This window comes from Scyliorhinus canicula, chromosome 21 (assembly GCF_902713615.1).
Source record: "Scyliorhinus canicula chromosome 21, sScyCan1.1, whole genome shotgun sequence".
NCBI lineage: Eukaryota > Metazoa > Chordata > Chondrichthyes > Carcharhiniformes > Scyliorhinidae > Scyliorhinus > Scyliorhinus canicula.
The window spans coordinates 63,068,510-63,095,269 of NC_052166.1; the positions used below are offsets into that span (position 1 = coordinate 63,068,510).

General features: G+C 44.7%; 1 protein-coding gene across 4 annotated transcripts in view; it reads left to right on the forward strand.

Annotated features, from left to right (window-relative positions):
* The window catches only part of gpsm1b (G protein signaling modulator 1b), a 283,643-nt gene that overhangs the window by 137,187 nt on the left and 119,696 nt on the right, over positions 1-26,760 (forward strand). For all 4 annotated transcript variants that reach the window (XM_038782318.1, XM_038782320.1, XM_038782319.1 and 1 more), the window contains 2 exons: positions 9,705-9,860; positions 16,132-16,240. In XM_038782318.1, coding sequence (XP_038638246.1) covers positions 9,705-9,860; positions 16,132-16,240 — 265 coding nt within the window. The remainder of the gene's footprint in view (positions 1-9,704; positions 9,861-16,131; positions 16,241-26,760) is intronic.

Consider the following 26,760-nt stretch of genomic DNA (forward strand, 5'->3'; position numbering starts at 1 on the left):
GGATTGGTCATGATAAAGTGTCCCTTAGTATCCAAAAGGTTAGGTGGGGTTAATGGGTTATGGGCGAGGGTGGAGGTGTGGGCTTAAGTAGGGTGCTCTTTCCAAGGGCCAGTGCAGACTCGATGGGCCGAATAGCCTCCTTCTGCACTGTAGGGATTCTATGACTATCGAGCAGCAAATATTCAGAAGATTTTGTTGTCGTTCAGTGATCCTGATTCCATATGGGGGCAAATGGAAGTGAACTCCTGCAGTGTTGCTGGCCTTAGTGCAATGGTAACTGCATTGTAGCCTTTCTCTCCATTGAGATTACCCCTGAATCCAGTGGTGGTACCCACCCTGAGAATCTGGAAGCGGTTCAGGTAACATTTTAAGCTCTGTTCCCTGTCTTCACTAGACCCTATCTGCAACAACCACCCTTTTCTGCCGACGTGTTTGGACTCTACATTTAATTCATGGGAGGGGACGTGTATAGAGAGGTTTAGAGACCAGTTTGTGGAGGGGAGTTTTGTCAGTTTTAAGGGGCTGACGGAGAAATTCCAACTGCCAGGTTCCAATCTTTACAGATACTTTCAGATTTGCGATTTTTTTTTTTCTGCAAGGCTTTCCCATCCTTTCCCTCTGCACCACCCTCTTCCCTGCTGAAGAGGACTTTGTCTTTGGCTAGGTCTGATGGGGGGACTCTTATGGGCATATTATGGCCAGATCCACTCAGTGGAGTCCGCTCCGTTGAGTGAGGAGAGGATGAAATTGGAGGGTGAATTGGGTCCCATCATGGGATAGTGAGATATGGAGTGAGGCTCTTCACAGGGTCACCTCCTTGTCTTCATATCCTTGGTTAAGTTTGATTGAATTCAAGGTGGTGCATAGGGCACATCTGACTAAAGCAAGGATGAGTGGATTTTTCTCTGGGGTGGAGAAGAAGTGTAAGCGTTGCTCTCGGGGGCTGGCTAACCACACTCTTCAACACCATGTCAGAGATCTCAGTGTTGATTTGGATCCATGTCTGTTGCAGGGCCCTGCAGTGATATGCATCACTGTATATACACAAGGGGTTAAGGTAAATACACTACAATTAAGTAACCACTAGAGGGAGCACCAGAAATGTGTATATATACATAGACAAAAAGGAAGTCAGTCTCTCTCTCTCCACAGGAATCGCAGCTGGTGAGCAGGACACAGACAGGCAGCTCAGATGTAACATTGTATAAGCGCTGGAGAGAGAACAAACTCCTAGAAATATGAGCATCTTTTTCAACTGTAAGACTACGAGCTTTATTCAGACACAAGGAATAATACAGGGTACCAGGGGTGGGGTGACTTCAGAACGCTTACTAGAAAGGTTACACGAGATGCAGACAAAGCACGATCGAAAACAGAAGAAACCTCGGACGTGGGGAGACTTCGCTGAGTTGATGCAACTCATTGGAACTCCACCGCAGCTGTAAACAACCAGTAATTTAAGTCATAGATGGAAAACCTTTAAACAAACGTTCTAACTGTATATCGTAGCTAATGAGTTGAGCGCGGCTTCAGAAGAAATGAAAACAGGGCTTCTCCTGGCAGGACATGAAGCTAGAGAAATCTATAACTGCTTTCGCTACTTGAAAGGTGGAGACAACACCAAATTAGAAGTAATACTTTAAAAATTTGAAGATTACTGTAACACCAGTAACAATGCTGCTTTAAGACATTCAATGCTCAGAGACCAAATTGCACAGGGGATGAGTGATGCAAAACTCAATCATCAGAACAGAAGGGGTTAATGCAGGAAATCGCGATTGACAAGTGCAGATCGCAAGAAAAAAATAACTTTAAGTTTTAACAAGAAAAGACGGCAAAAAAGTTCTTTTCCATGCGTCTGACGAAGTTAAAATGGCATCTGAGCACATTTTAAACACCCCGGGGAACAAAAGACGCAAATCCCGATCTGCGTATGCATAGAAAACGGCAGCAGTGCATGCGCAATTGAAAAAAGACATTTTGGGTGTAAATCATTCTGCGCATGCGCAAGCCCGCGTGCGTAGTTGAACAAAAAGAGCGTACAGCCCAAAGAGGGATCTGGCGCATGCGTAGTTTACGAAAAAGCACACAGTAAAGGAAAAGCGATTTGCGCATACGCAATCGATTCCTACGCTTTACGTCACGAGCGTCATGATGTCAGAGGCCCCGGACCACGCACACTTGAAGTGGAAATGTCTGAAAATTGAAAAAAAAAGAGTTTTAAAGCAACAAAATACAATTTATTTACCTCAAAAGACAGAACAATGCCTGAACTTCTACGAGCAGTTGAAAATAACTTCCGCAGCACCCTGGAACAAGCAGTTTGCACCACCCAAAGTGAAAAGCACAATGACAAATCTGAAACCAACGAAGATGATTTGTTTATCGAAGAATACTACTCAGACATGACTGAGTTATTCCGATATGATGATCATACAAGCATCAGCGCTGCGGTTAAAAAGCTCAACACGACTCTACTCATGCGAGATGAATCCAATACCATGATGCAATGGCAGATCGTCGATACATTGGATGACAGCAACCTGTCAAATACCCAAGAAGAAAACGATGCACAACAGCGAGTACTGAACGACTCCATTGCGAGCGCACAGATCGACTCCACAGCGAGACCACTGCACGACTCCACACAGAGTGATGAAAGACTCCACAGAGAGAGCGATACAAGCCTTCACAGAGAGCTCGTTGACAGACTCCACAGTAGAAGCAACTCAAGACTCCATAGCGAAGCCCATGTATGAACAAGACCATGATGGTCTATCAACCTCATCTGAGCAACCAGCAGCAGACTATGAAAGTCTACCACGCTTACGTGAACAACAAAAAGACTATGAAAGTCTACCCAGCTCATTTAACCAACAAGAAGACACTGAATGTCTATCCACTGTATGTGAGACAAGTGACCAATAAATCACGATTCCCATACAAGATGTGCAAGATCACAGCGAGACTGACAGATCTCAGCTCCTATGTACAGAAGCACTCAACAAATTAAAACTACTCTTGAGTCCAGTGAGACCACGTCAATTAAAACCTCATCTACTCTAACCTATCCACAAGAAAATGAAATCTTGAAGATTTTGACTCCAGAAGAGGAGCATCAAGAAACCAAAGATGACTCAAGTGAACCTGAAATGACTCCAAAAGAGGAGCACCAAGGAATCAAAGAGGAATCACATCAACCACAAAGGAGTGATGTCACCAAGATCAATGCAACATCAGGTCATTCTCACAGTCCTCAAGAAGAAATGCTCAATGAAACATCAGATACCACAAAGGACACTGACCGAAATAACTTTGAGAATGACTAGAATTATCACACGGAACAGTCATTGAGTGCAACAAGAACAACAAAAACCCAAGAAGTACAACAGAAACAAGAACAACAACAGCAACAGAAACAACAAAAACAACAACAATGAAACAACAACTTGTACAACATGGTACAACTCTGCACATGAAGGACAATGTAACAGCACAGCTCCAAAAAATGGCAAGAGTACAAACATACCATGACATGACAACGAATCTCACAAATTCATATTTGCTCCACTACAAACAAGCAAACCAGCTTTCAAGGCAGATGACGTATAGCATCAATACTGTAAGCACAGAAAAAAGTCCAGGTCAGACAACAAAGATGCCATACAGAATCGCTACCACAAGCATAGAAAAAAACGTCTAAATCAGACAACAAAGTGATTCGACCATTTGAACATCTCATGATGACTTCTTGGTTACTTAAACACAAGAACACTTATGACGTTCACAAAGAAATGACAACATCAGCATCACTATTTCAACAGAAGAAGAAAGCAACTCAACCCAACAAATTCATAAAGTTTGGACTCATAAATTTTTTAAATTAAGATTGGACTCATAAATATTAATTGTCTATGTATAATCATCAATATCATCACAACTTGTACACATCATTTATCTACCTGTTTTGTATAATTTTCTTTAACAAAGTACAGAAAATATATAACAAGAAAAAAAGGGGGGATGTAGTGATATGCATCACTGTATATACACAAGGGGTTAAGGTAAATACACTACAACTAAGTAACCACTAGAAGGAGCACCAGAGATGTGTATATATACATAGACAAACAGGAAGTCAGTCTCTCTCTCTTCACAGGAACAACAGCTGGTGAGCAGGACACAGACAAGCAGCTCGGATGTAACATAGTCAATTAGTCCATTGTTTTCATGCAGCAGTTGGATTTATGTACTTGAGTATCTGAAGTGAGACTTGAACTGCAGATTGCCAGAAGAGTTTTGTTTAAATAATGAACGAATGTTTACTAAGTTCCTAATATATATTTTTTAAATTGAGAGCACCCAATTCATTTTTTCCAATTAAGGGGCGATTTAACATGGCCAATGCACTGAGCCTGCATATCTTTGGGTTGTGGGGGCGAAACCGACGCAAACACGGGGAGAATGTGCAAACTCCACATGGACAGTGACCCAGAGCTGGGATCGAACCTGGGACCTCGGCGCCATGAGGCAACAGTGCTAACCACTGCACTACTGTGCTGCCCTGCGCATTCCTAATATAATGGGAATGACTGCCGAGTGGTTCTTCAGATTATAGCTACTCATCTATATTTCACAGTCGTTGCACTCTACCCTTGCAGTTCAAGTGCTTTGGCTAGATTTGGATCCTCCAGTTCAGATTATGCAGTGCAGTTGTCAGCAATGAGCTGGTCTGTAATTGTCAAAAGGCAGTGTCCTTGTTGAAGCAGCTTTCTTCTATTTTAGGATTGATCAATAGGCACACAGTGTTCCGAGACAAGTACACCTCATACTTTAAATTACAGCTCTTGTCTGCAAGTAACACCTGGCTGGACTACTGACATTGAAACAGGGAAGCAAGGAGCCTTTACTCAGCATTACCGTAAAGCCTCAGACCTCGGTTTACGTTTTGCCCTTTCTATCTTGGAAAGGGCAGAGAGATATCATAGAATCTTCACTGTGCACAAGGAGGCCATTCGGCCCATCGTGTCTGCACCGACCCTTTGGAAGACCACCCTACCTAGGCCCAATCTCCCGCCCTACCCCTGTAACCCCATCCAACCATTGGACATTTGGGGGCAATTTAACATGGCCAATCCACCCAACCTGCAAATCTTTGGGTTGTCGGAGGAAACGGGTCACCCGGCAGAAACTCAGGCAGACACGGGGAGAACGTGAAAACTCCAGACAGACAGTCATCTGAGGTCTGAATCGAACCCTGGTCCCTGGTGCTGAGGCAACAGTACTAACCACTGTGCCACTGTTCCGGATATAATTTGTGACTCCTGTCAGATTGTGTATTTAATCTCTTGGCCATCTCAAAACATTTTTTTTTAAAGCTGTATTACAATCTACCCTCCAGATATTTTATTTCCAAATTGGTCTGGTTCCCACATGCCAACCCATCCAACTTTCAGATGTGTTGGAGTGATGCTGAGATCGTACTGTTAATTTTTGCTACACTAGCCTGATTAACTGATTCTGTGCTGTAAATGTGTCAGAGCTCACAGTCTTTTAAGGAAATAACTTGATTTCTAGTTGGCCTTTGAAATGCATTGCTCATTCTGTTTGGACCTAGCTTGGTAGCTATTGCACCTACTAGCTTTTTAATCAGTTGGGTGGTCTCATTTCTAAATCAGTCAATTTCAATACTTTGGTCAGAAAGCCTAATTCACAGTGAAATTATATAGAGCAGATGTTACTCTGTGACGAGGAAGAGTGAGGAGACAGTATGCATATCAGGAAAGATGAACAAACTGGGCTATTTCCTTCTTGAAATGAGAGAGCTGACAGGGTGACCTAATAAAAGTCATCAGGATTATGCAAGGGTTTGATAGGATCAGTCATAGAATCCCTAGAGTACACAAGGAGGCCATTTGGCCCATCGAGTCTGCACCGGCCCTTGGAAAGAGCACCCTACTGAAACCCACGCCTCCACCCTATCCCCGTAACCCAGTAACCCCACCTAAACTTGTGGGCACTAAGGGACAATTTAGCATGGCCAATCCACCTAACCTGCACATCTTTGGACTGTGGGAGGAAACCGGAGCGCCCGAAGGAAACCCAAGGTTGGCGCAGCATCGAGGGCCGAAGGGCCTGTACTGCACTGTTATGTTCTGTGGGGGAAAAGTGCAAACTCCACACATACAGTCAACCGAGATCAGAATCGAACCTGGGTCACTGGAGCTGTGAGGCAGCAGTGCGACCCACAGTGTCACTGTTCCCCTCCCCCTCCCACTGTGCCCCATCCTGAATATGTTTCCACTCGGGTACAAGATCCAAACAAGGGACTATAAATATACAATAGTCGCTAATAAGTCCAATAGGGAATTCAGGAGAAACTTTTTAATGCTAAGAATGGTTAGAATCGGGAACACTCTCCCAAAGGTGGTGGTTGAGGCAAATAGTTGGTGCATTCAGGGGGAAGCTAAACACATGAGGGGGAAATGGATAGAAGGATATGTTGCTGGGGTTAATGAAGAGGGGGGGGGGGGGGGGGGGGGGGGGGGGGAAGGTTGTGCGGAGCCCAGACAGCTGAATGAGGAGTTTCCCAACTGTAAATACGGTGTAAACAGGAGCAAGCCGCACAGCCCCACGGATCTGCTCTGCCTGATCTCTACTTTCTTGACCCATCTCTTTGATGTTATGCAGAGCGGCACCTCTTTAGCTTGCAGAGCAATGTTTACCAGGTTATGTTTCCTCTGCGTTATTTTGGAGAACGTTGCACCTCTTAAGATAATTCAAAAATATGCGTCCAATTAAGAAGTCATTATGACCTAAATGAGATGGTTCTTCTTGGAAATAGAAGAATAAAGTATTTTTAATGCAATTTTTCTGTTGTCTGGACATCCCGGAGTGCTTCATGACCAATGAGTCACCTTCCTGTTTGTTTTGGGCAATTTGCGTGCAGTAACATTCCGAAAGCAGTAATGAATCCCATGAACAGGATAAACCTCCTGAAATAAGCAATCATTTAGATATAAAATACAGACCAGATGGCCGTTTTATCTGCCGCCACAGGAAAGGAAAACCTTGAGAAGAGACTAAATTGATTTAGGTATAAGTTGTATGCCTGCGAATGGGCGATATATTTGAAATAAGAGTTTGGCGCTGGCATGCCAGAGCGGGTGTGGAAAAACGAGGCACATCTCTGCAGACCAGATTCAGACCTCGGCACTAGTGGTTTTAAGATATTTCATGTCACGGCCACATACTAGCTGTTTCATTCGAGTGGCCTGTGAGCTCAGAATGTGTGTTGTGCGTTGCCTTCTTTGTTTAATGTCAGTTATGCAATTGAAAATAATCTTAAACAAGATAAAGCTTAGTTTATCGCAAAGACTGCTGGTGAAAGTTACGTGGGTAAAAGTGATAAAGTTATTAACTAAAATGCTGTCTCGAAGATTAAAAGCAGATCAAGATTTTTTTTTTTTTTAAATACTGAGGTGATCAGATTTCAAATCATTCTCAGTGGAATATCTTTGTGGGCCTGTTGCCTTGAATTCCTTCATTCCAAAGTGAAATGTTTGAAACTTGAAAGTCATATTCAGCAGCTGCAATGACTAACTGGAATTTCCTGCACAGGTGGGCTCAGCAGTGCGACATTGTGGGAAATGTTCAGAATACAAAGGGTTGATGTCATATCAGAATTGACCACTAGATGGAGATGGGTGCAGAACTATATAAAGCACTGACTCACAGACTTCTGGGAGAGAGCTGGAGGAGAGCAGTGATAGAGAGGACCGGACGGTTAGATAGAATGTAGAACATAGAACATACAGTGCTGAAGGAGGCCATTTGGCCCGTTGAGCCACTTAAGCCCTCACTTCCACCCTATCCCCGTAACCCAATAACCCCTCCTAACCTTTTTGGTTACTAAGGGCAATTTAACAATGGCCTATCCACCTAATCTGCACGCCTTTGGGCTGTGGGAGGAAACCGGAGCACCCGGAGGAAACCCAGGCAGACACGGGGAGAACGTGTAGTCTCCGCACAGACAGTGACCCAGCGGGGAATCGAACCTGGGACCCTGGCGCTGTGAAGCCACAGTGCTATCCAATTGTGTTACCGTGCTGCCCGTAGAGACGTGTTAGTTGAGTGTAGATTGTAGATTAATAGACTATTGTTTACTATAGGAGTAAGTGGTCGAACTTTAATAAGTAGTGTAAATAATGTTAGTTTTGTTAATTGCTTCTGTGGTCTTAGCGAACACTGCAACATCCATCCTGATAACAAAAATCACAAAGAACACCGCAAGCAGGCCAGGAGATTTGGGGAGTGAGAGAAGGACTTTTTCTTTACTGATTCTGCCATTAGGAACCTGTAGATTGCCTGGTTTCGTTTTGCGCAGAACCGTGATGTTTTCCTCCTGCACACCTTCCACTGTAGCTACAGGTGGCAGGAAAGCCCAGCTGTCGTGTGTGGTGGCTGAGAGCTGTCTGCCGGTAATGTCATTCAAACCTGTCACACAACAAAATGGCCTCTTGCAGCCCTTTTTATAATTCAAAAATACAAAATGGCGGCCATGATAAGTTAGGTGAGCCAATGTTCCACAAAGCAAAGAAGTTAATTAATTTGTAGCCTTTTTGGAAAAAATCCTTCCTGTCTCCAATTCTCTCTGAAGTAAAAGGGTCCTTCACACCCTAATAGGGTCTTTGCATATTTTCGTGACTCTTTGTAGCCAGATCTGGAAATACAAGTCTCACAAGGTTTGAGAAAGCATCATGCTGTCTGTCCATATATCTGTTTTGAAAAGTGGCATGTAAAGGTTTGAGAACAAGAAAATGTGCCTTTAAACAGTTGTCCTTAAAATCTGTGATGTAAAAAGAAGATCTTTTTGAAGATAGCCAGGGCTAGATGGTGATATTTAGACCAAGACCCTTGACTTTACAGGAGCCATAAGACGTAGGAGCAGTAGGCAACTCGACCCATCGAATCTGCTCCACCATTCAATGTGATCGTGGCTGATCCGATAATCCTCAACTCCACTTTCCTGCCTTAGAACATAGAACAGTACAGCACAGAACAGGCCCTTCAGCCCTCAATGTTGTGCCGAGCCATGATCACCCTACTCAACCCACGTATCCACCCTATACCCGTAACCCACCAACCCCCCCCTTAACCTTACTTTTATTAGGACACTACGGGCAATTTAGCATGGCCAATCCACCTAACCCGCACATCTTTGGACTGTGGGAGGAAACCGGAGCACCCGGAGGAAACCCATGCACACAGGGGGAGGACGTGCAGACTCCACACAGACAGTGACCCAGCCGGGAATCGAACCTGGTTCGATCCCTGATAAGACATAAGACGTAGGAACGATACATGAAATGAAAGCAGAAAATAGTCGGAAATATGTGGCAGCATTTATGGAGAGAGAAGCAGGGTTAACGTTTCATGGCAATGGCTAGCTACTCAATTTTGAGTTTGGAGACCATTTGAAAAGAAATAATTTTTTTAAAAATTCAGGCTAGATTTCTTGGCTTTACTTAATTATTTTGTGGGATGTGGGGAATGCTGGGAAAGCCAATTGTTGCCCATCACTAATAGCCCTTGAGAAATTGGTGGTAAGCCTCCATCTTGAATCACGCGCCCAACTTGATGTGTCCTCATCGGGGATCATCTGCATTACTTTGCCAGCTGAAACCTTTCTTTTGTTTCCACAGGAAAACACTTCAGATATCCAGACAGCTGAAGGACCAAGCGGTCGAAGCCCAGGCTTGTTACAGCCTTGGTAACACTTACACTCTGCTGCAAGACTATGAGAAAGCTATCGAATACCACATCAGGCATCTGTCCATTGCCCAGGAACTTAATGACAGGTAGAGGCTTTGAAGAGATTGTTTTACTTTTTGTGTGAGCGAGTCGCTGCTGACAATCATTTTGCTTTGTATAATATTGTTGTTTTCGTCCAAGTTTAATTTATTGGAACAAGTTCCCTTGTGAGACGGTGGAATTAGTTAGAATTGATCCATTCAAATGCAAATTAGGTGGCTTTCCTTCAGAGAGTAACTTTTGGGATGAGAATATTTTTGAGTAGTTTGAGATGTGGTGTTTGGTGAGTGTAGCGTGCTTGGTGGCGAACAGCTGACTTTAGAGCCAAAGCTCTCCACCACTGGAGTTTTACACATTTCATTTATGGATAAGTTGCAGGATAATTATTGATTGCAATCATTAGTCAACAACTCCATTGTTGTATCATACGACTGCTGGGATGGTGGAAGGTGAACTTGCTCCTCTGGTTCAGTATTTAAACGCATATTCCCATGTGTGTAGGATAGCATAATGCAGGCCGTGGACTCATGGCAGAAACTCAACACTGAGTAGATGTCATACTTGAGGGACAGCCAACGATGATGACGAGCAATGTGTCGAGGGTTCCTGTTGTTGAGGGGTGGTAGGATGTGCGCATGCATATGTTTAAAAGAGGACCAGTTTCGCTCTGCTGGGATCCCACTACGATGGAATAGTGTACTGGGACACTTGTGCGTAAGAAGAGTAGCTACTTAGATGTAGCAATTGTCTGCCTATGTATGATGCTTCAGCCTGAGCCCAGTATCTTTAGCCGAGGAGGACCATAGATCGAGGAAAGAGGTCAGTTAACAGGGCAGCACAGTAGCACAGTGGGTCCCACTGTTGCCTCACAGCTCCAGGGTTTTAGGTTCGATTCCCGGTTTGGGTCACTGTCTGTTGTTATTATTGTGCTGGTGTCGCACGCCAAGCCATGGTGAAGAGGACGTTGTTATTATTGTGCTGGTGTCGCACGCCAAGCCAGTGTGAAATACATGGTATTCTTTTCGAAATGCTGGCTGTTTACCGAAGGGGTGTTTTTGTGACTTGCTTTATGATTATTTTATAGTTTGTGTATGCACAACTTGTCGGGATGCGTCCCGATCATGTCAATGTTTATTCTGTGAAGGTGCAGCAATTTCTGAATTCAAAGGTTCGCTATCGCATCAGATTAGGATAAATTACAATTGTCAGGTACAATTAAATTTTATAGTTTAAAAACAATCTCCTTTTGAAGTTCAGAGTAGCTTAAAATTCATCTTCTAACCGGAACACCTGCTGAATTGCATTAGGTAATGCATTTTGGAAGGTCCAATGCAGGTTGGGAATATACAGTGAATGGTAGAACCCTCAAGAGTATTGAAACTCAGAGAGATCTAGGTGTACAGGTCCACAGGTCACTGAAAGGGGCAACACAGGTGAAGAAGGTAGTCAAGAAGGCATACGGCATGCTTGCCTTCATTGGCCGGGGCATTGAGTATAAGAATTGGCAAGCCTTGTTGCAGCAGTATAGAACCTTAGTTAGGCCACACTTGGAGTATAGTGTTCAATTCTGGTCGCCACACTACCAGAAGGATGTGGAGGCTTCAGAGAGGGTGCAGAAGAGATTTACCAGGATGTTGCCTGGTATGGAGGGCATTAGTTATGAGGAGCGGTTGACTAAACTTGGTTTGTTCTCACTGGAATGATGGATGTTGAGGGGCGACCTGATAGAGGTCTACAAAATTATGAGGGGCATAGACAGAATGGATAGTCAGAGGCTTTTTCCCAGGGTAGAGGGGTCAATTACTAGGAGGCATAGGTTTAAGGTGCGAGGGGTAAGGTTTAGAGGAGATGTACGAGGCAAGTTTTTTCCAGAGGGTAGTGGGTACCTGGAACTCGCTGCCGGAGGAAGCAGGGACGATAGTGACATTTAAGGGGCATCTTGGAGGGCCAAAGGGCCTGTTCAAGGGCTGTACTTTTCTTTGTTCTTCTTTGAATTGTCTCTGCCAATTTGACACCAAGGCCCCTGTATATTTCGAAATAACTACAAACTGTCTGATAGATCATTATAGAGGATCGAGGGTTCTTAAAATTTGTATTTCTTTTAATTGCACACTCGTACAAGGCTCAGTTTTCTGGAATAAATCAAATGGCCAGTGACAGCAGAGTTTGACAATTGGGTGCATTGGCAGCAGTTCAGCAGAGCAGATTTTACTTGATCATTATAGAAGAATCACCCCGGGGAGGAGGGTGGGGGAGTGGTTAACACTGCTGCCTGCAGCGCTGAGGACCAGGGTTCGATCCCGGGTCACTGTCTGTGTGGAGTTTGCACATTCTCCCCATGTCTGTGTGAGTTTCACCCCCACAACCCAAAGATGGATTGGCCGCACTAAAATTGCCCCTTAATTGAAAAGAATAATAATTGAAAAAGAGTAGAATCACCCTGCCAGACAGGGTGAGTATAAAAGGACAGAGCCTGCACCCAATTTTTGCCATTTCGTTTTGCAGCACTGTTGAAACCTTTCTACAATACTTAAGACGTTTGATCTTTCAAAACAAACTCGACAGCTTTGTCATTCTTGCAGCATCACCATCTGGCAGTCTGGTTTGAGTTTTTTTTTGCACCGAGCCGCAAGTTGCTTAGTAACACGATGCGGTTAACTCTCATCTGTTTCTTGATTTCTGTTCTAATTCGGCATTCTGGTTCTTAATTCGCGCATCAATTTTCTAGATGACACAGGGATGCAAATGATTGAAGAGTGGATGGTTATCTGGGCATCTGGACAGAAAACCAATTGGGAGTCCAGCATTATGCAACAAGAATCAAGTCACTTTGGTTCACTTTGGTTTTGAAATCTAGTCAACAGGCAAATCAAGACAATTTGAATTAATCCAGTTCATTAAACTAAACCAAGTGGCAACCAGACCCATGAGCAATTTGAGATGTTGATGGGGGGGTGGGGGTGGGGGTGGGGGGGGGGGGGGGGGGGGGGGGTAGGTAGGTATAGTGGGTGGATGCAGTGTGAGGTGGGTAGAAGCTTTACGGTCATCAAATTTAATTTTCTGCACATTTTGTTTAAAAAAATAAATTTAGAGTGCCCAATTATTTTTTTTTCCAATTAAGGGACAATTTTGCGTGGCCAATCCGCCTACCCTATACATCTTTGGGTTGTGGGGTTGAGACCCAGGCAGACACGGGGAGAATGTGAAAACTCCACACGGACAAGTGATCCGGAGCCGGGGTCGAACCCGGGTCTGCAGCGCCGTGAGGCAGCAGTGCTAACCACTTTGCCACCGTGCCTCCCTAATTTTCTGCACGTTTCATCTACTTGACAGCATTTCACTTCGTGCTGGTTGGAGTAGTGTGCAGCCTGTAGGCAGCCCTGAAGGGCTTGGCCTCTAGCACGGTGACCCGTGTCCAGCCCAACTGTAACCAAAAGCTCCCTCGGACGTGTGAAGCCAATATCAAACGTTCGGCTGCACCACGGCTTGATGTACTTGTGAAAATATGACAAACTTGAATTGTTTTGGTTGCATGGTCTGGGTCCTGACATGTTGACCGTCAGCATAAGATACTGGTGTTTGAAATTGAAGCAGGGATGGGGATCTGTAGGATGAGCAAATTAAGTGTTATATTCGAGGAGTGACATGTATTTATTACTAGAGTAAGACTTTGAACCGTGTTCAACGGTGTTTAAAACAACACCAAAGCATCTCCTCTCCAAATGTCGATGAGTGTGTTGAGAAGGTGAGTCTTCCTGGAGCTAAGTTTTCCCTTGTGGGAGGCAGTGGCGTAGTGGTATTATCGCTGGACAGAGACCCTGGAGCTAAGTTTTCCCTTGTGGGAGGCAGTAGCGTAGTGGTATTATCGCTGGACAGAGACCCTGGAGCTAAGTTTTCCCTTGTGGGAGGCAGTGGCGTAGTGGTATTATCGCTGGACAGAGACCCAGAGTCATGGGGACCTGGGTTCAAATCCGCCATGGCAGATGGTGAAATTTGAATTCAATAAAAATCTGGAATAAAAGTCTAAGAGGTGACCATAAAACGATTGTCGATTGCCATAAAGACCTATCTGCTTCTCCAATATCCTTCAGGGTGGCACGGTGGTTAGCACTGCTGCCTCACAGCGCCAGGGACCCGGGTTCGAGTCTGATCCTGGGCGCCTGTCTGGTGTGGAGTTCGCATTTTCTCCCCGTGTCTGCGTGGGTTTCCTCTGGGTGCTCCGGTTTCCGCTCACAGTCCAAACATGTGCAGATTAGCTGGATTGACCATGATAAATTGCCCCTAAGTGACCAATGGTTAGGTGGGGTGACAAGGTTGCAGGGGAGTAGGCTGCTCTTTGAGGATCGGTGCAGACTTGATGGGTCGAATGTCCTCCTTCTGCACTGTAGGGATTCTATAAATCTATAAATTTGCCATTCCTCAACCTGTCCAACTAGGATTCTTGGGGACAAGGGAATCAGTGCGGGTAATCCTGTGGGATTGGATGGCGCACATGTTGAATTGCTCATCATCAAAAGATGTATTAAGATGTGACAAGCATAGAAAAGAAGAAAATTCAGCGTCCTTCTTGTTGACAGGAAAGTTGCATGATTAATGAGGCTGACTAATAAGTCATTACCTATTAGTAATTTTCTGTTGTGGGACAATCACTAGCAGCAGAGAAGGTCGTCTACAGTCGCAATTAGTCAAACTGACAATCCGTTGTACCAAGGATTTTACCAGTTATCTTGAAAAAACGCATTATCATCAACATTTAACTGTGTCTTTTGTGATTTCAGTTGATCTGTAGTTTGTGATATACCAAGAGATGTGTTTTTAAAAATTCATTCATGGGACATGGGTGTTGCTGGCATAGCCAGCATGTATTGTCCATCCCTAATTGCTCTTGAGAAGGCGGTGGTGAGTTGCCTTCTTAAACCGCTGCAGTCTGTGTGGTGTAGGTACATCTACAGTGCTGCTCGGGAGGGAGTTCTGGGATTTTTGACTCAGTGACAGTGAAGGAACAGCCTTCGCCTGTAGCTCTGATTTTACTGGACTGTGGGTATTGCAGATTTGCAAGGTGCTGTCCATGTAATTTTAATGAGTTCCTGCAGTGCATCCTGAATATGGCACGTATTGCAGCCACTGTGTACCGGTGTTGGAATGAGTGAGCACTTAATGGTTGATGGGTTGTCAGTCAAGTGAGCTGTTCTACATTGTGTCAACCTTCACTGGGTGCCTTTGGGGTGTACTCATCCAGGCAAGTGGAGAGTATTCCATCACACTTCCTGACTTATGTCTTATGGTGGAAAAGCTTTGGGCTCCTTCAATCAAGCAAACCTGCAAGGTACATAATCTAACCTCACATTCAACATCTTTTGTTAACAGTTGGTGTCGTCAAAACCAAGACGCTGAGCGTTTCTTAAAAAAAAAGTTTGTTGACTTTGTCCAATCTTGCAGCTCTCCTCACACATACCCAGTGTCCCAGCTATCCCCTCTTTATATGCTTTTTGACTACCAATAAAGCAAATTGACTTGGGTGGTTGTTTTTCTCCAGTGCAGATGCCATGGGTCGAGGGGCCATTTTTGTGCTGTAGACCTCCATGACGAATTGACAGACCCTATTTATGATATTTCTGACCAATCTCAAACTGCAGACTACCCCTGTTTTAGGTGAACATGACAAATACTGCACTATTGAAAGACTGCTCCCCTATAATACTCTTTGTAATAACCAGGGGAGTCCCACCCCCCCATTTAAACATGCTCCCGGTACCTAATTTAAAAATGCCCTTCACCTGTGTACCTTAACGTATAATTAACATACCATGAACATTCTCTACCAGCAGTATATCTTGAGTTGACAATGCCAAGGCCCCGACACCACCTGTTCCATAACATTTGACTTGGATCCAGACATATGTATCCTTGTACCTTTCAACCCTGTTCTGAATTAGAAATTCAGCTGCTGTCCTGTAATCCGTCTTTCTGCAATAAAACACAGTTGGACACAGTTATGAAAATAGCCCTGTATTCTCATTCAGGCAATTAACCCGATCAAATTTACAAATGCCTTTCTTTGTGCAGCAAAAGGTAAGTACTGTTTCAGTTCTAATGGTGAAAAACTTTGTTACAGAGAGTTATGCCTGGATGAACGAGTTTAAACCTAGTACTGTAGAATGTTTTTTTTCCCCAACGTCTGAGAAAACCAGGGTGTGGTAGCAACTGTTTTTAATGACAGGAGAACTTGAGAATCGCTTAATTTAATCTCCGACTGCACAATGGGATCCGTTGCCACGAAACCGGGGACTAAGACGTTATTTTTGGTTGTTTGGACAGGGTCGGAGAAGGGAGAGCCTGTTGGAGTCTGGGAAATGCGTACGTGTCGCTCGGAAGCCATGAGCAAGGGCTGCATTTCGCTTTACGGCATCTGGAAATCTCCAGAGAGGTAAGAAATCTTCAGAGCTGCTTCGTAGAGTCACACAGCGTGGTCAATTTTCCCATTGCCCTTGTGCCACCTCTTTGACAGTGCTGTCCATCTCGCCATACTCCCACATCCATGCAAACCTCCCTCCTTCAAACAGGATCCAATTCCCTTTTGAAAGTTATTTCGAATCTTTCTCCCGTGCTTTATCAGACAGTGCTTTGCAGATCTAAACTCACAGTGTGGAACAAGTTCTCATCTTGTCCCTGGTTCCTTTTTCAAATGAACGTAAGTCTGCGACCTCTGGTCACTGGCTCTTCTGCCAGTGGACACAGGTCCTCCTTATTTAGTCTGGTCAAAGCCATTTTTGTAATTTTGAACATTCTACTGGAGCTGAAATTAAAAGCTAGTCTCAGTTATAGTGATCATGGATTTGGATTTTGTTTATTGTCATGTGTACCGAGGTACAGTGAGAAGTATTTTTCTGCGAGCAGCTCAACAGATCATGAAGTACGTGAAAAGAAAAGGATATAAAAGAAAATACATAATAGGGCAACACAAGGTACACAATGTAACTACATAAACATCGGCATTGGGTGAAGCATACAGGGGTGTAGTGTTAATGAGGTCAGTCCATATGAGGGTTGTTTAGGAGGCTGGTAACAGCGGGGAAGAAGCTGTTTTTGAGTCTGTTTGTGCGTGTTCTCAGACTTCTGTATCTCCTGCCCGATGGATGAAGTTGGAAGCGTGAGTATGTATCTCTTGCCCGATGGAAGAAGTTGGAAGAGTGAGTAAGCCAGGTGGGAGAGGTCTTTGATTATGCTGCCTGCTTTCCCCAGGCAGCAGGAGGTGGAGATGGAATCAATGGATGGGAGGCAGGTTGGGTGATGGACTGAGCTGTGCTCACGACTCTCTGAAGTTTCTTGCGGTCTTGGGCCGAACAGTTGCCATACCAGGCTGTGATGCAGCCAGATAGGATGCTTTCTATGGTGCATCTGTAAGAATTGGTAAGAGTTAATGTGGACATGCCAAAGTTCCTTCGTTTCCTGAGGAAGGATAGGGACCATTGTAGCAAAAATACACCTCATTCACTAAGGTCCTTGAGGGGAGGAAATCTGCCATCCTTACCCGGTCTGGCCTACATGTGACTCCAGGTCCACAGCAATATGTGGCGGCACAGTAACGCAGTGGTTAGCACTGTTGCTTCATAGTGCCAGGGACCCTCGTTCAATTCCCGACTTGGGTGACTGTGCGGAGTCTGCACGCTCTCTCCGTGTCTGCGTGGGTTTCCTCCGTGATCTCCGGTTTCCTCCCACAAGTCCCGAAAGACATGCTTGTTCGGTGAATTGGACATTCTGAATTCTCCCTCAAGTGTACCCATACAGGTGCCGGAATATGGCGAATAGCGGCTTTTCACAGTAACTTTATTGCTGTGTTAATGTAAGCCTACTTGCGACACTAATAAATATTATTATTTGTTGACTCTTTAACTGCTCTCTGAAATGGCCGACCACCCCACTCAGTTATATCAAACCGCTACAAAGTCTTAACAAAAAGGAATGAAACTTGGTGGACCACCCAAGATCAACCTTGGTACCAGAAATGGTAACTGTAAACCCAGCCCTGGCGACCCTACAAATAGCTTTTCGTTAATGTATCGGGGTTTGTGCCAAAATTGGTCAAGCTGTGCCACAGACTAGTCAAACAGCAACCTAACATAGTCAAATTCATGGAATCATACCGTACAGACAATGCTCTAGACAGAACCATCACCGGCCTTGGATATGTCCTGACCCACCGGCAGGACTGATTAATAAGAGGTATGCATAGTGGCATACAGTTGGGAGGGAGTTACCCAGGGAGCCATCAACATTGCCTCTGGTCCCAATGAGGTCTCATGGCGTCTAGTCAAACTTGGGCAAAGAAACCTCCTGTTGCTTACCACATGTTGTAACAACATCCCCCCCACCCCCCCCAACCACACACACACACACCTCCCTTCTCCCCCACAATACCTCAGCTGACGAATCAGTATTCTTTCATGTCAGGTGGCAAGGGCACAGAATGTACTCTCGGCACCAAGAGTGCTTTGGTAGCACCACTAATGATTGGAACTGGACGAGTCGTAAAGAATAAGCTGCTAGGCCGAATCTGCGGCAGGTGGCGAGGTAGCCAAAAGGAGGACTATTCCTACCAATGGAAGTCATCCATACCAATCTACCCGTTACAGATGCATCTGCCCTTGACAGTAATTTTAGAGTGACCACTGCACAGTGCTTGCAGAGATGAAATCGTCTTCACATTGAGGATACGCTCCATGATGTTGGTGACACTACTGCCACACTCAATGGGATAGATTTTGAATTGATCGAGCAAAACTGGGCATTCATGAGATGCTGTGGGCCATCAGCAGCAGCAGAATTGTATATAACCACAATCTGTAACCTCGTGACTCAGCATATCCCCCCACTAAGCCAGGGAATCGGCTTTGGATCAATGAAGAGTGCAGGAGAGGAGCAGCAGCAGGCGCATACCAGAAAATGAGGTGCCATCTGCAACACAGGGCTACTTGCATACCGTGCAATCTTTTAATATCCTGCTGACGGGCAGGCAAGGCCTTGGTTTTAATGTCTTTCCCAAAAGACGACACCTCTGACAATGCAGCACTCGCCCAGTCCAGCGCTGAGGCGTTAAATGAAATTCCGTGCTTAGTTCCTCAAATGGATCTTGAACCCAGAGGGTCAGAGGTGGAAATACTGCCAACTGAGCTGCGATGAAGCCAAGACTTTCTTTCCCACTGTATTGAAAAGGCTTTTGAATGTATTAACACCAAGCGTTTGGTTCTTTCCAATGTGCTTAAATTGGCACACTGTGCGCAATTATTATACAGTGTGCCAATTCAAAATCATGTCCTGAATAGTTTGGACAAAATCAGTGGTTTCAGACAAAGGACAACCCATGACTAAGGGGAGGATTAGCAATTCTACTTGTAAAGTGAAAGGTAAATTTAGAATTCTCAATATTGTGCAGGAGAAATGGAAACTGGGTGAATGAAAAAAGCCCTTGTCCAGCTTGTGAGCAGATTGTTGGAGCTGAACCCGGAGTGCCCTGAAATAACCTTGCTTCAAGCTTCGCTTGGCAAGAAAAACGTTGGAAATTCAGTGCTGGAAAATAAAATTTTAGCCCAACTCCTGTGGGACAACCTTAATATCAATTAAGACTGTACGATCCGCAGTAACCTTAATTGGGGCAAGACCCGTTTCCAAACCCTTTCGGCTGCATAACTACCATTTTGTAGTTAAAGAGCTGTGATCAGTCATGTGGAGAAGCTGATTACATTCGCACCACTTGGTTGGCTCACAGCTGCCAAGATAAACAAGTTCGATAGACACCAACTCAACGCAATCATTAGTGATGAGCAAATTGGACAGCAGATGGGTATTCACCTGCGCTGAAGTGTTTGACGTTAATGAGGTTCAATGGTCCGGACCAAAAAGAGGACCGTGCCATCTGCCTGCTCAGCCCAAAGTGGGAAGTCGCTATTGCACAAGTCCTTGTAGGGTTTGAGGAGCGTTTCATTCTTCAAAACACTTGCCTTTTTGATGACCTTGGGACGTCCCATGGCACTTTGCAGCCAGTGAATTACTTCCTTGAAGTGTAGTCACTGTTGTTACTGGGCAATGTGGCTGCCCATCTCCACACAGCAAGTTTCTCCCCAAACAACATTGGTCATTTGCTTTGGTGATGGAGGTGTGGGAATTTGCGAAGAACAGTCCGCCTGGAGATGGTTTTATTGAATGTAGCCGTGTACTAAACTTGACACGTTGAGCTTAGCTCTGACTTGGCACGAAAATACAAAATCTGTGGCAACCTCAATTAATGTCATTGATATAGTTTGCTGCTTGTATAAAATGGCAAGCTGACTCTCGTTTTTCTTCCACGCCGCATGATTTATTCAGAACTAAGGCTTCTAGTTCCTCAACCCAGAACGCACCACAACAGCGCTCCAAAAACGGAAAAAAAAAAACCAATACGTCTGAATTTGTTCCAGAGCCGGTTGCACAAATCATTTCTTTTTAAAATTCATTCATGGAAAGTGAGCACCACAAGCAAGGCTAGTGTTTGCTGCCCATCTCTAATTGCCCTTAGTCAGGGTTAGGGAGCTGCCTTCTTGAACTGTTGCTCTTTATAAACTGTTGCCCAACGATTCTGAAAATATGGCGATACAATTATTCCAAGTCATGTTTCCAGGGGAATTTGCAGGTGGTGGTGTTCCTCTGCGTTTGCTGCCCTTGTCCTTCCAGGTGGGAGATGTGGAAGGTGCTTTTGAAGAAGCCGCTGCAAGTTGCTGCAATGCATCTTGTAGGGTGCGCACTGTGCGCCAGTGGCGGAGGGAGGGTCTGTATAACTTGGTGATTGGGGTGCTGATCAAAAGTGGACTGCTTTGTCCTGGATGGTGTTGAGCTTCTTGATTGTTGTCAAAGCTGGACTCAACTAGACATTTGCAGTTTATTCCTTCGCACCCCTGACTTGTGCCTTGTAGATCATGATAAATAAATGAAAATTGGCTTTCGGGCCTCAACTTGCTATTCCCCTTGTTGGCATCTAAATTCCTCTGTCCAGTGAAGGGTTGCAGAATTGAAGCTAAGAACACATTACAGCTCCTGCTCAGACAGAAATATAAAGTGTTATTGAGCAAGACCTTTAAACTGCCAAGATAACACTTAAGCACAATTGTAGGAATGTTGCATATTGCTTGTTAGAATCATAGAATTTACAGTACAGAAGGAGGCCATTTGGCCCATCGAGTCTCCACCGGCTCTTGGAAAGAGCACCCTATCCAAACCAACACTGCCACCCTATCCCTGTCGCCCAGCAACCCCACCCAACACTAAGGGCAATTTTGGACACACAGGCCAATCCACCTAACCTGCACATCTTTAGACTGTGGGAGGAAGCCAGAGCACCCGGAGAAAACTCACGCACACACGGGGAGAATGTGCAGACTCCGCACAGACAGTGACCCAAGCCGGGAATCGAACCTGAGACCCTGGCGCTATGAAGTAATTGTGCTAACCACTATGCTACCGTGCTGCCCAAATTTTCAACTTCACTCCTCATTTCGTAGCGAATCAATAAAGAAAGAAGCCACGTAGAAGGTAACAAGCAGCACTAAAATATCACTCCTGCTTTTATTGGCCGCCACTAAACTCAAATGAAAAAACATTCTGCAGGATTTTAAAAAAAATGTCATTCTATGCTGGTAATAAGACCATAAGTCTGCAGCATGTTAAAAAATTGTTTTAAAATATTTCATTCTATGCTAGTAATGACGTGGAGATGCCAGTGTTGGATTGGGGCTGTCACAGAAAGAAGTCTTCCAACACCAGGTTAAAGCCCAACAGGTTTATTTGGAATCACTAGCTTTCGGGGCGTAGCTCCTTCGTCAGGTACGTAGACTCACCTGACGAAGGAGCTACGCCCCGAAAGCTAATGATTCCAAATAAACCTGTTGGGCTTTAACTTGGTGTTGGAAGACTTCTTACTATGCGAGTAATGTAAAGGTACCTTTTTAACATCACACCCAAAAATAGCTTACAATTCCCCTTAAACAATACTAGTCAATACATCTCAAATACCAATGTCACAGAGGAATCCTTGTTTTACAGAGTTATTCTTTGAGAACGAGATCTCTTAACACTGCTTTATAGAACAGACCTGAACCCAGTCAGACTCATCCAGGAACTCTGGCTGTATGACTTCAAAGCTGTTTCAATTGACTTGTTTCAGATCCACCCTAGTCCTCAGACAAGTCTGCGCTGCTTAAAACACCGTTAATCTATTTTACTAATTTACAGTGCGAGCAGAACTGTTTCACTGTGCACACAGCTTCAGCCAGATCAGAACTGAACTGAAAATGCTTTCTCAAAAAGCTTGCTGCCTTATCTCCATGCAGCAATAATGTTATCTCGCCAAGCTGAAAACTGACTCCCTTAAACAAAGCATTCCCCCAAGATTTTTTACAATGGCTAATTGTAACCCAGCTCCTAAAATATACTTGCCTTTCAAACTAGGAATTCTTTCAGAACATAACTGCAGCAGTCAATCAAACTCTGACCCAATCTTTTAAACCGTAACTTCACCAAATACATCTAATACAATATATCTGAAATTTGTACATTCATCACAACGTCTGGTCACGCTGTCAATCACAACGTCTGGTCACGCTGTCGGTAAAAGGCTGCAAGCTGTGGACGAATAAGGGAGCCAATCCAATGTAGACCCCTGGAATTTTAGCAGCCCCCCCCCCCCCCCCCCCCCCCCCCCCGCCTTCCAGCCCTCCTCTACCCGGAGCTGGTAAAATTAAGGTCCTTGATGTCGAGCTGTTTTGAATTAATCACCCTCCACATGATGAGGATGGGTTACTCCAACCTGGTTGATGAGAAATGGACGACGCTTGCTGAAAGGGGTTTCTTGTGCCAGCAACTGCTTTGTAAATTTACTTCCGTCGCAGCCATGGTTTTGTACCATTGACTTGACTGCAACTGCGAACAGATTCTGGTCTTCTGCTCTTCTGTACCTTTCCTGGATGACACTGGAAAGTGCAGGGAAGAATGAAGCAGCACCTGTCTTCAACGCAGTCAACTGTTCATGTGTTTAAATTAGTAACTCCAATCCTGTGGCTATGAACTTTTGGACGTATAATTGTTCTGCTATTTGTGGTAACACATTAATTAATCACGGTAATTACAGCTAAATTACATGTGCAGAATTGGGTTAATTAGGAACTGATTCAGTTGGTGACGAACTAAGCCACTCTCTGTAATGTTGAGCATGTATTGGTTATAAGGGAGAACTTGGTCTCTATAATTGGAACTCCTTTTAGCTGGTGCGCTGCAGGTCTATTGCGCTGGTGACATTTTGCCCGCCAAGCAGAAGGTCAAGGGGTACAGGGGCCACAATCGCAGGCGGCAAACAACACTCATACTGCCACGAGAGAGGCAAGTCGCAGAGCAGCACAACAAACAGCTGGTGAGCAACGGTTGTAGGAGCAGTTTCAAGACCTTTGTATTGAGTCAGCTTCCATGTGGGTTATTCCCTGTGGCTGAGCTCAGTACAGAGAGGAACAAACATGACAACCTGGACAATGATGGGTTATTTAATCAAGCTTGTTACATGTATATGGGGAACAGACTGGATATCGGCCAAGACGTGTTCTGTTGAACAAAGACCAGAGCACAGTACTTATACAACGTTCAGAAATCAATAGCCCACCCCAGTTGGACGCGATCCAATCCCTGAAGCTGCTACTTTTAAACTTATCCAATAGAATCGCAAGCAGTGTTTAATCTTCACCCAATAGAATTGCAAGCAGCGCATGATTGATCCTCATCCTGACAGCTGTGTACAATCCCAGCAGCTTGCGCTGACTGTTTGTGAGAAACAGAACAACAGAACCAGCACCTTGTATTGTTTCACAAAGACAAGATATCAGAAGTAATGTCCTTTTGGTCAAGTTAGCTATCTTAAATCCCATTTGATTACTTATTACTGCAATGTCCTAAAAATACATCTTTAATGGTTAATAATGATTACTCAGTCCTGTAAATCATCTCAATCCTTAATAAAATAACTTATGTAAAATGACTCTCCTGGCACGCTAACGATTCAGTTTTAAGAGATACCATCGCTGAACCCCCCCCCCCCTTCTTCTCGGACATTCGGCTCCCGTGTAAATTCTTCACCCCCTCACTTGTTCTGACGTCACCGTTGTTGCGATTGACTCAGCGGCAACAACAACTTGAATTTTTGGAGCGCCTTGGATGTAACAAAAGGTTTCCATGGTGCTTCACAGGAGTGATACCAAACAAAATGTGACACGTAGGGACCCATTAGGCCAGGGGGATAAAATGTTTGGTTAAAGAGGTGGGTTTTAAGGAGAGGAGAGAGAGAGAGACGACAAGGTTCAGGGTGGGAATCTCAGAGCTCAGAAACCAGTCGGTTGAAGGCTGGAGCGGCGGTGGTGAAGTGACGTGAATCCGGGAAGTGCACGAGGCCAGAATTTGAGGAGCACCGAGATCCCAAGAGGCCTGCCGGGCTGGATGAAGTTACAGAAAGAGGGGAGGGCCTCAGCTGTGGAGCAATTTGGATACAAGGATGAAAATTTGAAAATCTCGACATATCTGGAACGGGAATCGATGCAAGTCAGCCAAGTGATGAAAGTAATTTTTAAAACTGCCGTAACTTGTGATAAACATTTTCATTTTGTTTAGTAGTTAGAGAGAGAGAGTACCACTGCTGTTATGCAGATCTGATTTCCTCCCAATCAAAGGGAATCCCACTGGCAAGATTCAAAGTAAAAATTGCGAACGGTAGTTGGACCCTTCTAACTTTCTTGGAGATGATTTAAACTCCTAAGTCCTTCAACTTTTTTTTTAAATTTAGAGCAGTCAATTATTTTTTCTAAATAAGGGACAATTTAGCGTGGCCAATCCACCTACCCTGCACGTCTTTTGGGTTGTGGGGGTGAAACCCACAAACACACACACACCGGGAGAATCTGCAAACTCCACACGGACAGTGACCAGGGCCGGTATTCGAACCCAGGTCCTCAGCGCCGTAGGCAGCAGTGCTAACCACTGTGCCATCGTGCTGCCCCCAAACCCTTCAACTTTTTGACACTCTTGAACATAAGAATGTAAACAAATCATATCCACTTTGTCATTCGCTGCAAATCCCAGGCCAGGTCTGGAGGGATTTTCCTATGAAGAGAGGTTGAGTAGGTTGGGCCTGTATTCAGTGGAGTTTAGAAGAATGAGAGGTGACTGTATTCAGACACAAAAGATTCTCAATGGGCTGGGCAGGATAGATCTGTGGAATTCTTACCGCAGAAGGCTGTGGAGGCTGGATGCTTAAGTATGTTTACGGCAAGGGCGGCGCAGTGGGTTAGCCCTGCTGATTCGCGGCGCCGAGGTCCTGGGTTCGATCCCGGCTCTGGGTCACTGTCCGTGTGGAGTTTGCACATTCTCCCCGTGTCTGCGTGGGTCTCACCCCCACAACCCCAAAGATGTGCAGGGTAGGTGGATTGCTAAATTGCCCCTTAATCGGAAAAAATGAATTTGGTACTCTAAATGTATTAAACAAAAACATTTTTAAAAAGTAAGGGAATCGAACGTTATCAAGATAAGGTAGTTCTATGTTCTAAAGTGGAGTTGAGAATTAAATCCGAGCAGCCATGGTCTCATTGAATGGCGAAGTGAATTCGATGGGTGGCGTGGCCTACCACGGCTCCTATGTCGTATGGTCTTAAATAACCATCAGTGAATGAAGCAGGATTGTGTTGGAGTCCGTGCTAGCAGCCATGGTGTGTTCATTTATGCTGCTTAATTTGTTCCCTCCCCAAGCTGCTGACTCGGATTGAGGTCCGACAATGTCGGTCCTGGTAGGAAGACAGGAATATAATCTCGCCATGTGCGCAGGAAATCAATCACGCAAATTAACCACTGATAGGTCGTGCTTTTATGCGAGCTCAGGGCGTCCATAATACTCTCCAACCAATAAAATGTTTCTGGTTTTGAACTGCTATCACTGTTGTATGTAATGTATGATTAAAAACATTGCAGCCAATCTGTGTACAGAAAGGTCCCACAAACAGTATAATAGTGAATGGTTTTAGTCGTGATCTTAATTGAGAAATAATCTTTTTATTATCATTTTTGCCTGATATGTGGGTGTCGTTTGGCCATGATAAAACTATCCCTTAATGTCCAGGGTTGTGCAGGTTAGGTGAGGTTACAGATATAGTGCGGGGGGAGTGGGCATTGGTAGGGTGCTGTTTCTGAGGTTATCATAGAATTTACAGTGCAGAAGAAGGCCATTCAGCCCATCGAGTCTGCACTGGCTCTTGTAAAGAGCACCCTACCCCCGACCCAAGGTCAACACCTCCACCCTATCCCCATAATTCAGTAACCCCATCCAGCACTAAGGGCAATTTTGGACACCATGAATTTATCATGGCCAACCCACCTAACTTGCACATCTTTGGACTGTGGGAGGAAACCGGAGCACCCAGAGGAAACCCACGCACACACGGGGAGATGTGCAGACTCCGAGTGACCCAAGCCGGGAATCAAACCTAGGATCCTAGAGCTGTGAAGCAATTGTGCTATCCACAATGCTACCATGCTGCCGTGCAGACTCGATGGGCCAAATGGCCTCCTCCTGCACTGTAGAGATTCTATGATTCTAGAAGCAGTTCCTGAGCATGGCCTAATCACGTTATGGAGTCGTAATGGTTTACTTCATTGCTACTTTTATCAAGCCCTTGTGACTTAACTATTCTTGAATATTCTGCAGACTAGTTCAATCAACTGTTATTTTTCTGTGCAATAGAGAATTTACTCCTCTGCCTATGTTTAGTACCCTAGCCGCAGAAGATACTTTTTCATCATCCATGGTCGATTATTTGCCCAATCGCTATTTCCTTGCAGAAGCATTTCTCTTTGCAAGGAAGTTTGATGATTAATCCTCAACTCTCCATGATG